At 39.2% G+C, this 14,346-nt stretch overlaps 1 protein-coding gene across 2 annotated transcripts in view; it reads left to right on the top strand.

Moving 5' to 3' along the window:
• tmem132e (transmembrane protein 132E) overlaps positions 1–14,346 on the top strand; it is a 505,320-nt gene that overhangs the window by 464,923 nt on the left and 26,051 nt on the right. For both annotated transcript variants that reach the window (XM_042008262.1, XM_042008261.1), the window contains one exon: positions 3,281–3,560. In XM_042008262.1, the coding sequence (XP_041864196.1) occupies positions 3,281–3,560 (280 nt within the window). The remainder of the gene's footprint in view (positions 1–3,280; positions 3,561–14,346) is intronic.

The following is a 14,346-nucleotide window of genomic DNA, read 5'->3' as shown; positions in this document are numbered from 1 at the left end:
CTCAAGCAAATAATAATAAGAATTCTTTTTGGTTTTGTTTTTGTTTGTTTTTTAAACATACAAACTGGATAATGGCTAACAAAGTGACATCAGTTGAATAATAAAAAATTGAAAAAGTAACAGCAAAACACATACTTATTTTTAGCTTTACACCCTTTCTAAGCATAAGAGATGGCTAAGACAGATTTTAATAAGATTCATGACATTAATGAAAATTTTGCTCTACCAAATGGTTGCACCAAAACATTAAAGGCTTAAACTAAGTTCTGACCTTTTTCTAAACCTAATTAAGTATTTTTGCTGCCTGATGATGACCAAATCAAGTCTCCTTCACACCCACCACATCCAAACCTAAGCATGACTTTATACAACCCCATTTCTACAAATATTCCACCACCTTTTTGGGATTCACAGGAATCCCACCTATTCCAACACTGAGATATATTAAGTACTTGGACATCCCAAAACCTGCTACTGTTGTCTCTGTCACCAAGAAAAACTATTTTAATTAACTGGAAATCAGGAAAAAAATGTTCACATGTTGTGTGTGTGTTTGGTTTTTTTTTTTTTTTTTGTCATTATGTCCAAATTAACTTTTCAATCAAACTCACTTTTTGATCTTATTGCTGTTGCTATCAGTACAAAATAACTCATCCGACACACATCCGTCTTGGTCATCCTTCTCCTATTTCTTACATAATTACTTTGCCTGACAACCAACAACCACTAGCATAAGCACCTGTACACCTAGACACCATGGTATAAGTAGATAAAGATGCATACATATGATTATATCACATCTCCTATAATGTTGTTCTTTATGGCTCCGTGTGGGCATCATGGGCTTGGGCATGTCACGGCCTGTGGAGCGTTGGACGGGGCGGCTGTGGTTGGATCTTTTTGGGGCTTGTTGGCTCAGGTGTTTCAGTTGCACTTGTGCATGCATCCTCTACCCAGGACTGAACTATTCACCATACCACACTTGTTTTAATGCATCACATACCAACTAAATACACCATACTCGCAGGGTTAAGTGAGGCATGTGGGTGGTGCGTTATGTTAATGCTTTTAGACACAGTTGCAGCAAACTTCATCAAGGGGAAAAAACATCTCTCACACACAACCAGGCAGAATAAGTGGGTGTACCTCATTCTTTACAATGCACTTAGCTGAGACACTCATACCCCTCTGAGTTAACATTTACATCATCATAACAAGGTTGGCCTAACCAAGGTGTGGATGTGGGGGCCTGGAGGGAGAATCTGTTGGTTGGGGGATGGCCTGGCCATGTGCCCTGTGATGGTCCTCCATTGGGTTATACCATGGATGGGTGTGGGTGGCTTTCGCCAGGCCTGGGAAGGAATGCAGTGCTGTCTCATATAACAATTTGTTATTGTTTTGTTTTGGGTTTTTTTTACTCTCTTTCATCAGCTTTTTGTTGTAGCCTTACATTCTACATCTTTAAAGTTTGCATTAGTATAAATCACATGCAGCGGGCGGAGGTGAGGACCCAAATGCAGGCAGAATTGGTGCAGGTGACAGGTTTATTTTCCAGAACTTGAGACCAGGAACCACACACGACAGGGATAACTCCAGTGAACAAAAATTACACATGACCAAATAAGGATCTGACACTGAATGATTGGAAACCAGGAGTACTTATACACAGAGGGAGTAACAAGACACAGGTGAAGTGGATGACTAATCAGGCCAGGTGATCTAATGAGGCAGAACAGAAATCACAGGAAAACAAGAGGGAAAAAAACAAACATGACAAAACTGAAAGCTAAAGCATGAACAGAACTATAAACCAAGAACACCGAACTAAACATGACAAAAACCAAAATCCTAAACATGATCAAAACACCCACCAAAACCCAGAAACCGTGACATAAATGTGTATTGTCATTGTTGATTATTGTCAATTTAAAAAAAAAAAAAGTTAAAGTATTGGGACATCTAATTCTTTATCTGTAGGGTTTATTATGGAGTTGGCCCAACCTTTGCAGCTTTAATAGCTTTAACTCTTCTGGGAATGTTTTCCACAAGGTTTAGGAGTATGTTTATGGGAATCTTTGACCATTCTTCCAGAAGGGCATTTGTGCAGTCAGACACTGATGTGTTGAGAAGACCTGGCTCTCAGTCTCTGCTCTAATTAATCTCAAAGTGGTTAATCGGGTTGAGATCAGGACTCTGGGCAGGCCAGTTAAGTTCTTCCACCGAACTCAGTCAATCGTGTCTTTATGAACCTTATATGGAACATCTGATTATAATAATTTCGAAGGGTGTCCCAAAATGTTTGCCCATGTAGTGTATGTGGACATGCCAAAGAATCCTTTCAGCTTTTGTGTGTGAACATCATTTAACTTGCCTGTGGTAAATTAAAGGGAGATTGCTGAGGTACTAAAGGGATTGATGTGGTAAATAAAGAGGCAGCATGTTCAGGTGAATTAATAATTAAACCCAGAAGGTGGAAGTCTATAGAGCAGTGCATTTTGTTGTCCAGGGAGTCTAAAGCATTTATGAGACCTCGAGACAGAAGTGCTTAGCCTAATAATCATTCCTTGAATTAAGAGTAGGAAATCCTGCCCTTAGTCAATGCCTAGTAGTCTGCTGCTCCTGAATCTAAAGTCATTCAGATGGTTAAGTCTAAGCAAAGCTTAAGCAAAGAAGGGACTTTTAAGAAGGAACTGGCAGATTGTCAGGCCTGCTGAGGGAAGTTGGGTTGCTTATACATCTTGTTGTAGAGCAGATTGTGCTTGGTAGGGGATGCACCTGGCATGTTTAACCTTACTGCACAGGGCTCCTGTGCAATAAGAAGGCCATCCAATACTTCGCTTAGCAGTGATTATCATTACTTCTTTCCTAGCTTGGAGGACGTTTTACTCATCACCCCTGCATCAGAACAATGTATTGACTGTGTTTGGAGTGGCACCAAGTTTTTCCTCAGTATTATGATATCAAATTATAATATGAGGGGAGACGCTTAAAAACAGAAGGCACAAATTGAGATGAAGCATCATGACACAGAGCTGAGTGTAACAGCAGATGCTTGATTTAAAGGAATTATGACTGCTGATGTTTTTCTTTAGTCTCTTAATGCCCTTCAGCTGCTATCATCATCTGTGATGGCAAGTTACAGACACATTAAGTCAAATTAGAAATATTAAGTCTAGACTCAGATTCCTTCAACTCTGTTTTTGCAGTTAAATGAGTGTTTAACAAATTTCCACTTTTCATTTTTATTTTTAATTTTTTTTTCTTCTTTTGTCTATCCAAGGAGCACCAGAGACAGCGACACAGACGATGACGAGGATGAGCGACGGGTGAGTCGAGGCTGCACCCTGCAGTACCAGCGGGCTCTGGTCAAGGTCCTGACCCAGTTCCACACCACATCAACGGAGGGAACTGACCAGGTCATCACCATGCTGGGACCAGACTGGCAGGTGGATGTCACAGACCTGGTCCAGGACTCCCTCAAGGTGGCAGACCCCAGGATTGCAGAGCTGGTTGATCGGACAATACTGGTGGGCCTGGAGCTAGGATCAACTGCACTCAAGGTAAACTCCTTTATACACATTAGTGATGAGAGTTTGAATAAATCAGAAGTAAAATACGAAGGGTCTTGTAGAAGATGAAGGACGCATCAGGCAGGGTGTTTCTTCCAAATAAACCCACACAAAATGAAGGCTGCCTAAAGAAAATGAGGACAGAAGATTTAGAACTGCTTTGAAAATCCTTCTTATAGCTTTGTTAACATGAACACAAGGTGTTCCTTAAACTGAATGAGCAGTCAGTGTCCATGGCCAAGCATTTTCATCTCAGAACAACAGTCTGGAACCAGAGACTTGTCAGAGCTGTCAAACAGAAACATTAACAATACATTATTAGCTTTTTGCTAACATCATCAAGCCAGAATCCAGAGTGTTTGAGCAAAGTCGAGGTTGAGGAGCTGCAGCACTGACAGCGGAGGCGGGGCTGATTAGCATATTAACACATCTATGCACGGTAAATGAGGCAAAGATGTAGGACTACATCTGAGCATCGTTAGGCATGAAGGGGAATTGAAATGAGTTAACAAAAGAAAAAGAAAAGACCCTTCAAATATGCATTTCTGACAAACAAAGATATCTTCTGATCTTGTGCTTAAAGACAACTGAAGACATGATTAAAAGAAAATGCTGCTTTATATTCTAGTTTTGGTCACTATCTTTATTACTCATGGTAATATCACAACCAAAAGATATAGAACAGCACATACAAGCAGTTAAAGTGGTTGTAAAAACAGTTTGGTGACTTTAGCCAAAGAAAGAAGGCCTGAAATGTCTGTGATAGTCATTCATTACTAAGGAAGACAGCAGTGGGAGATCAAAGTTAAACTCAAAGGACAGTAGATAAGCTGTGATGAATGGTTGCAACACACAGTTTGGGAAGTAAATATAGTGTTCATCCTAGTTTCTTAGACCCCCATTTGATTGTTTGCTTCTCTTGTCCTGTGTTCCTTAATCACAGCAACTAACTTGGTGACTTCATTGTGAAAACAAGTTGTTCTGCTCAGTATTTTCACAGTAACGGAAAGATTTTTTTAAAATAATATTCTTTTACATATTGTCGACATCTATTATGAAACAAAAACCTGTTCTCTGTGAGTATATGCTGCTGCTGATGTCCCCTCCTCTCGAGTGAAAGAACCGTCTGACATATAGTGCATGTAAATGCGTCAGCAGAGACAGGTTCAGAGACCCTTATGAAGGAAGTTATTACGCCTGAGCTGTGATTTACCGACGCTTCAGTGCTCATTTACGGGGACAGAGAGAGAGGGAGAAGTCGTGAGAGTTTTGATCACCATGAAAGATCACAGTTTTAGCCTGTCAGGAAAAAGAATTGTTGCCTGATGAATGCATCAGATGTTAGAAAAATAGGGAGGAAAGACAAAAGTCTCTAATTCATCATTTTAGATGAGTGATAAATGGCTCATATTGGGTGAAGAGTAATTACACTCATTAATTTACCAACAGATGCAGCTTGCCACGATAATTTAGATGTAATAAATAGACTAAATAGAGTCATCATTAAAATTCTTTAATGCTTCATAAATATTTTAAAAGTTTTGGCTGTAATCAAAAATGCATGGTAGAGCTGAACTGGTCAGAACTGATGTAAATGAGCTGCAGTTATCTAATAATAAAGATGTGCGTCTTTTTGAAGCTCTTATATTATTTAAACATATTACAGTATTCCCTTCCTATCTCATATTTGTTGCTCTTCAGATGTGTTTTAAAGTTATGAAAGTATTTAATACTTAGTTTAAATCAGTTTAATCTATATAAAGTGAAAACATTTATGTCTGGACTACATCCAGACCCCAGCTGGCTGAACAGTAAAAGAGTTCTAAACATCAAGATACTGCTGTAGGGTTGTCGCAAATATCTGCTCAGAAGTTGGGAAACTTTGTTCAAATAAAAAAAATTACAACTTTTAAGTAAAGACAACAGGGTGTGTAAAAGGACTTGTACTTACGTAGCGCTTTTCCAGTCGGCTTTATTAGCATAAAGCTATTTCTATTAGCATAACACATTCACAAACTCATACCCTGATAGGCACATCGGGAGGCAATGTGGGGTTAAGTGTCTTGCCAAAGGACACTTTGATTAGGTTTTAGTTAATGAATTCAGACATTAACACCTTATCAAATGAAACCATTTTTCTTGTTGCTTTTGTTTAATGTTGCTGTGACATGTTTGGATACAACACAACATAGTATTAGAAAATAACATGTGTGAGAGGTAAGTGTGTGTACAATAATTTAATAATTTGGCCAGTAAAAAATATGTTTGGCCGGTGGATTTTTTTCATCTACCGGCCAACTTGACCGGTGAGTCAAAAAGTTAATTTCGGACACTGACTGTGAACGATTAAAAGCTCTGATAAGTAAAGTGGTGCTGTGCTTTTAAGACTTTTAAAAACAGCTAATAAAAGCTTGAGCTGGATCCTGTACCGTAGAGGAAGCCATTGAAGTGAAGCAACACCAGAGTGATATGCTGACATCGTTGTCTCCCTGTCAGAAGACGGAGCAGCAACTGATCAACCCCAAAATAGAGAGTTACAGTAATGTAGATGGCAGATGATAAAAGCATGAATATCTCTCTAGATTTTTGAATGGGATGTATGATTTTACCCTGCTCAAGAGCCATAAATGAAAGAAGCTAGATTTGACCACAGAGCTAAGTTTACCGGGCCGACACCAGTAAGGTTTAACCAGCTAATATCAGCCTATTCTCATTTAGATACCCTTATTAACCGTCTGGCCAGGACTAATCAGTCAATAACTATAAAACTACATTTTAACATTAGTTGTCAGTGTGTTGTGTAAGTAAAGTAAAACTGAGCATTTTCTCATCATTATCCCATATGTATAAATAATAAATGATGCAGTACCTAAACTTGACCAAATAGTTTGCTTCTATTCACCAAATAGTGGCTGTTTCGTTCATTCACAAAATATCACAATGGATAATAGAGGTTTTGTACTACACCATCTATAAAAAGGTCAAGTCATGTATCCCCACATGTGAAAATATTTAGTATTTGGTAGCATCACACAAAAAGTCAGCGAAAAACTCACAGCCATTTGTGATGCCCCACTGTTAAAGTAGCCAATAAAACTAACGACAGTTTCCGCAGATTTACAGGTGGAGATGGTTTGACATAAACACAGTCATAAATCAGAGCTCCCTGCAGGACATGAATTCATTATGGTTCAGTTAAATGATCAGTGGCCAATGACATAAAATTAAAAGCTTATCTGTTCTGAAACATCCCCTCCTGCACCTGCAGCTCCATTCCTGCAGGTGCCATTGAATGACTGAAAAGCTTAAAGCATCTTGAATGATCCTAGCTGAAAAAGTCCAAAGCTAAAACGGTATGAAGGAAGTAGAAATTACATCCCTGCAGACTCACCATAGAATTGACTGACTGCTAGCAAAATTCAAATTACAAAGCAGTTTTTGTACAGAGAACATAGAAATTGTCTGAACAGAGACATTTTCTGAAAATGAGCTCTACATATCTGCAACAATGGTCCTCTTACAGAATAGTTCAGTCTGTCTGAGGATTTGAATAAGTTTCTGACTCTTATGAAACTCACCCAAATTGTTCACCATCTTATGAATATGAATGAAAGAAGGAGATGGCATTGTTCCACTTGTGCAGCATTTCAGACATTCATTTGACATCTTTCTTTTGTAAGACCAGGCCTTGATAGCAGTATTGAATGAAAACTTTTTTGTCTTATTTATGGCAGCTGTAGAGAAAATAAAGAATACTGATTAAAAAACTGAGCTCTAGAAGTTAAATTTAACATCCAAAAGGTATAATTAGGTGAAGGTGTACTCTCTCTAATCCTAGATCAGCAGGTAGGATGGGGGCTGCAAGAATTCATTGTTACCACCTACAGACATTGCGTCATCCACAGAGAGCAGAAGATACTGATCAGCTCCACCTGTTCAGCTGTTTAACACAAAAATAAATCAGCCAGTCATGTGGCACCAACTCAATACATTTAGTCATGCAGACATGGTGAAGACGACTTGCTGAAGTTCAAACTGAGCATCAGAATGAGGAAGAAAGGGGATTTAAGTGACTTTGAACGTGGCATGGTTGTTGCAAGTATTTCAGAAACTAGTGATTTACTGGTGGTGAAAGGAGAAAAGATATCCAGTTAGCAGCAGTTGACTGGACCAAAATTCACACAGACTCACCAACACTGGACAATAGAAGATGGAGAAACGTTGCTGGTCGGATGAGTCTCCATTTCAGCTCCACATTCAGATGCTAGGCTCAGAATTCAGTGGAAACATCATGAAAACATGGATCCATCCTGCCTTGGATCAATGCTGCTGGTGTAATGATGTGGGGGGTAGTTTCTTGTTCTGCTTTGGTCCCCTTAGTACCAACGTGGCCTGGTTTAACCACCACAGCCTACCTGAGTATTGTTGCTGACCATGTCCATCCCTTTATGACCACAGTGTAGCATCTTCTGATGCTACTTCCAGCAGGATAATGCACCATGTCACAAAGCTCAGATCATCTCCACCTGCTTTCTAGAACATGACAATGAGTTCACTGGACTTCTGTGGCCTCCGCAGTCACCAGATCTTAATCCAATATAACACAATTTTTATTGATATATTAGATTTTTATGCATAATGACTGATCTACACATTCTGATCATTGTTTTACTGCCAATCTTAACACGTGATTATTTTGGTGAGATTGTGTCAAACCAGGCTACTCAGTTCGATCCTACGAGGGCCACAGTCCTCCGGGTCTCTGCTCCAACACGCCTGACTCAAATTAAATGGATCCAACAGCATATGAAGTTCTGTACAATAACTCATTCATTTGACTCAGGTGTGTTGGAGCAGGCAAACATTAAAAAACTTGCAGGACTGCGGCCTTCATAAAACTGAATTGTGTAGTCCGGATTTAGAGGCATAAATAATCCATAAGGAGTAAAGAAAGTTCCTCCTTCACAGCATCATCATAAGATCAACATGAAATTCCTTCTTGTGTTTAAATATTAAAGCATATAAGTATTAGCAGGCAGCTCTTAAAAACATGCTGCTAAAAAATATACATGCACATAAAAAGACTCCCACATTCAATCCCATTTGTTTTGGTCATGCCTCTCCTTTTTATTACTGTAAGCTCTGATCAGTCCAATAAGTTTGAAAATGCCCCAAGAAAGTCATTTTATCCTTCTGAGTGTGGGGGACACTGAACAGACCGGTCTGCTGCAAAGCTCTACAGCTGTCAGGGGAGCCCTTTGCCACGCAGAAGGTGTGCACAAGTTTATTTAGCAGCTGCCGCTTGTACTTGCTTCGCTGTGTGGGCATCTGTGTAATTGCCTGAATGTTTACAGGATGGTGAAAGTTTTCATTTGCACTGTGTTTCAAGAGGTATTACATTTGTATTTCATCAGTACATCCTCTTAGTAGTGAAGCACTTTAGGTTTTGTGGAAATGAGCATTTCGGGGCCCGTTGCATCGCTCTGCTCGTCAGCACTAATTATCCTGATGGAAAGCATAACAAAAACGCCCATCATTTCTCCAAGATGAAGGCTTAAATTTGTAGTCATAGCATGCTCAGACTAAATTGACCTGTCATTTAAGTCTACAAAAATGGATCAAAACTAACTTCATCTGGTTTTCTGCATATTAAACTGTATTTTTTTCAGGGCTTCTGTTATATTATATTCTGTTAATAGAGGCTGTCTATCACATGTCTCATATGTGTGCTGCTTATGAAATCCATTTAAGTAAAACAAAAAAAGTTATACAACAACCAGTGACACAGACATAGTGATGAACTACAGCATGAACTGTGTTGCTGTAGGCCTCAGTCTGCATGACTTTTTTTTATCAAAACAAAAAAAGTAACTCGGTAACTCCACGTTCAGATGAACTTCATGAAACTTCATGAAACTTCATGTAAAAATGGATCCATCCTGCCGTTGATTAACTCTTCAGGCTGCTGCTGGTGTAATGGTGGGGCTGATATTTTCTTGACCCACTTTGGGCCTCTTAGTACCAAAGTGGCCTGGTTTAACCACTACAGCAGGGGTAGCCAACACTGGTCCTCGAGGGCACCAATCCGGCAGGTTTTCCAGATTTCCGTGCCCTAACACACCTGACTAAAACAAACGAGTCATTGTGGAGATCCTTATAGGCTGTTGGATCTATTTAATTTGAGTCAGGTGTGCTGGAGCAGGGAAATCTGGAAAACCTGCCGGATTGGTGCCCTTGAGGACCAACGTTGGCTACCCCTGCACTACAGCCTACCTGAGTATTGTTGGTGTTGCGTAATAGCCTCGATATTAATATGAAATATTAATAATCAAAATTAATAAAATTCTTCCTCCCCACTCCTCTAAGCTTCTGATAGTTTACTACTGGGTTAAGGGTGGACTTTACACTAGTGGGTTATTGCTTTATTGTGGACAGCATTGAGACCTTCATAAAGGGAGTAAGACAAGCCCAAATAAGCAACTACACCTTAAAAACTTTACTTTCAGGGACCCAACTACTCTGTTGGGTTACTGAAAACGGCCCAAATTACACATGTAAATAATACAGAAGATGGATGAAATGCTCCGTGGTCGTCTTTAGAGTAGATCATAAATTGACCTAAATACAGCCCTAATCCATGCAGTAATCTCCACTAAAGAATCATGTCTGTTAGCAGTACTGGTGAACAATCCTGACTGGTTTGCAGCCTTTTCACGTCTGTGTATTCATCTATGTAAGATAAAAATGTGAACTCTTCCTCATCTTTATTTCTAAGGGCGCATTCATTCGGTCCACATTAGATTGGATGCTTTGTAGTGCAACCTGCCAGATAACTCAGTCTGGTTTTAGGACAAACCACAGTATCGAGACGGCCCTTTTAAAAATTGTTAATGATCTTAGATCCAACTTAGACTCAGAGAAACTTCTGTCCTGGTTCTACTGGATCTTAGTGCCGCCTTTGATACAGTTGATCACCAGATTTTATTACACAGACTCAGAAGTCTGGTGGGCCTCTCAGGTACTGTTCTTAAATGGTTTTATCTCACAGATTGCCAATTTTATGTAAGTATGGATACATGCTCCTCAAGAATCCATCAAATCCTATGTGGGGTTCCCCAAGGATCAATTTTAGGCCTGATACTTTTTAATTTGTACATGTTACCTCTTGGGGATGTCATCAAAAGACACGGCATTGATTTTCACAGCTATGCTGATGATACGCAATTTTACATCACCATGTCTCCTGATGACCTGGAGCCAGTTAACGTCCTTTTAAACTTTATTGTAGATATAAAGTCATGGATGGCAGAGAAGTTCTTTCAGCTCAATTAGGATAAAACAGAAGTTTTAATTATTGGTCCCGAGGGCAAGAGAGAGATCATTTTATCAAAACTACATCATTTTAATCCCTCTCAGTGTGTGAGAAATCTGGGTGATCTTTTCGATTCTGAGCTGGATTTTACTCCACACGTCAGAAATATAACAAAAACTGGATTTTATCATCTTAAAAACATCACCAGAGTCAGCCCATTTCTCTCTCTTGCCAGCATGGAGGTGCTTATGCATGCTTTTATTTCTAGTAAATTAGACTAATGTAATGCCCTGCTTTCTGGTCTTCCCAAAAGGTCCATCTCAAACCTACAGCTACTTCAGAACTCGGCGGCACGAATTCTGACAAGGACCAGAGGGCGGGAACACATCACACCGGTTTTAAAATCACTGCATTGGCTCCCTGTGCGTTTCAGGATTGATTTTAAGGTTCTTTTAGTAGTTTATAAATGTCTTAATGGTCTTGGGCTCTCTTATATATCAGACCTTCTTTTAAATTATGAAAACTCGTGGACTCTGAGGTCCTCTGGTACCGGCCTTGGGGGGTTATTTTGTTTTTAATATGCATGAATTGAATTGTGCTTAATTTTTTTTTTAATCTTGTAAAGCACTTTGTATTGCCTTTGGTATAAAAAGGGCTTAATAAATAAAGTTTGATTTGATTTAGATTAACCCTGGTCCACTTCCATGGATAGTACAGTTTGTTTGTGTTCACTAGTGTGAACGCTTATTGCAGTCTGGTGTGGACCAATGAAGTGAACTCTGGTCTGCTTGAAAATCAGGGGTGTTGGAACCCTGGTGTGGTTAACCAGTTAACCAAAGAGAGGAAGTGATATAGTGCAACATGCTAGATAACTGGCGGCCTTCCCTGCTGATCATACTAGACGGATTCTTGTGAAAAGCACATTAGATTTAAACAGCAAAGTAAGAACAGAAACCTCAAGACTGCATGAACTTGGCTTTTGTGCTATTGGTGTGGTGAACATGCCATTTTCTATCCTGGCCAATCAATGAGCCATATGTTCTTCTTCTTTCCTCTTGTTTAGTTGATGTTTTGAGGAATATCGCCCCTAGTGAGTAGATGTTGTAACTGCATGGCATTATTTTGGCAGTTTGGTCCTTTCAAGTAAATGCAGTGTAAAAACAAACCGAATCAAAGGAAGGTGCAGAGATTACCTCACCTGATCAAACCTATTTCCAGACAGTCCTGGGGTAAATTGGGCCCTAAAGATTCATTTCATATCCAATCATGTTCCTGACCTCTTCATGAACACAATCAGATAAAATGAGCCAGTATATGTATATTTTTATTATGCAACTTTTCCAGTCTCTTATTGTCCCAGAGTACAACTTTTAGGAAATGTTACAGTCATCAAATTAGAAATTAACGTTTCAACTTCTGGCTTTTTTTTCTCTCTGACTAAATTTAGAGTCTAAATGTTCTTTAAATAACTGGATTCTGTTTTTATTCCATTTACAAAGCATCCAAACGCATTTTGAAACAGATATAGAAAATCTATTTTTATTGCTTTTGCAACAACTTGTTTTACTTAAGTCCCACAATATGTATACATATACATATATATATATATATATATGTATATATATATGTATATATATATATATATATATATATATATACATATATATTAAACTCTCTCACTGTTTTCTTATTGGCAGTACAGATAGATTTCCAGTAGGATGAAGCTTAATTCATACGCTTTAAAAAGTTAAGATCAAACCACATCTTCACACTTGGGAAATCCCAAGTGGCAGCAATAGAAAAACATTTTGACTCTCAGAAAATGTAAAGTCTTTTCAGTATTCTGAGTTTATTTAATGTCAAATTCTGTTTGATAAGATTTCCCACCAGTCTCCCATTCTGGCAAGAGACGACTTTTTGGAGCATGCAGTGCAAATCTGGCACCTCAATTAGTGAGAAGGGAATGCTCTTTCTGCTGCTCAACATTAGATGCAGTTTTGCAGTAAATCTCGTAAGTGCAATTTTATGCGGACAACTTTCTCTTTGGGTAGTAAAACATAATGAAAGCTTTACTGAAGGTTGAAATTGTCTTGAAGATCCTTTCATTATCACTGCTGATGAAACAGGGCTTAACTTTGATTGTCAAAGAAGAGAGTTATAATGACCTCTTCTCACAGTCTGTTGAGACTCTTACTTTGAACTGATGCGTGTATGTTTTGATAGATGTGTGAAAAGGTGTCATTGCCTTGAGGGTGTTTTCCCCATGTGGTGTCTGCCACATTCAAAAGATAGACTGCATGAAGACCACAGCTTGCATGAATAAATCCTCCACTGATATTATGCTGCACCTTAAACCCAAAATATGATTTACTGGAATGAGAAAAGGGGGAACGCAGAGGTGCATGAGGATGATATAATGTAGTGAGGTTCAAGTCTGCGTGTTCAACCACGTTTAAGTGAAGCGACTCAGCTGGTCAGCGTCGATCTGCCGCTTGGACTCATGATTGATCTCCTGTTTGCATTGAGCACTGGTCAAACAGTATCGCTGCTTCGGCATGACACCATGCACAGCTTCACGCAAGCTCCTGGTTTAAGGTCATGGAAAGCATGACAGCTTTGCTTCGTCTCCCCTGCCTGCAGCTTCAGCGACAAAGTCTGCTGAGAACTGAACCAGAACAACTACAGCTGAACTCGCTCCAGACAGACATGCTAGGGAAACATTACCATTCATTACTGTGCTTGAAAGCAAGTACTTAACTGTCTGGAGTCACAACAAACTCTAATGCACATGCCCCTTATGATGTCAGTATTTAACCCTTTAATTGCATGGCACTAGGACATATCTCCAGATTGAGAGCTTAAACCTGTCCCCACTTTCCACTGCTACATGGCCCACATGTGAATCTCCAATGTAACACAACTGGTAGGTGAGTGGAGGGGAGGGCTGGGGGAGTCTATTCAAAGTTTATGAGAAAGTTGAGCTTGAAAGACATCATACGGAACCGGTGAGGAAGCGCTGATAGTCGTGATGCAGAGTGGATTACAGAGAAAACTCCAAGCTGCAGTCAGAGGGGAAGACGTTCACCTCTGCTCCAGAACCAGAGTTAAAATGAAACGCACAAAGTTTCCACTGGCCGATCCCATCCTGGCTTACCGTCAGATATTAATGTCTATTAATGAAGAGTGTGGACATCTTAAAAGTTAAAAGTACTGTAACATGATGTAGACTCTTAATCAGACAACAGCCAAAGCTGCTAGTTAAAGTACATAAAATGACACTTATTTTGCCCAGGGATATTTCTATTTCTTTTTCTACTGTTTTAAAATTGAAATTAAATTAAAAATTACATTTTTTACAGATATTACTAGAGCTTGAGTTTACAATATTAATGTTTCTGTCTATTATTTCATTCAGTTGTCCACTAAAACCCATTAAACTTTAAAAATGCTTAAGCTTCTAATTAT

The sequence above is a fragment of the Melanotaenia boesemani genome, chromosome 15 (genome assembly GCF_017639745.1).
Source record: "Melanotaenia boesemani isolate fMelBoe1 chromosome 15, fMelBoe1.pri, whole genome shotgun sequence".
Taxonomy (NCBI): Eukaryota; Metazoa; Chordata; class Actinopteri; order Atheriniformes; family Melanotaeniidae; genus Melanotaenia; species Melanotaenia boesemani.
This window is presented reverse-complemented; position numbering and strand designations above follow the sequence as displayed.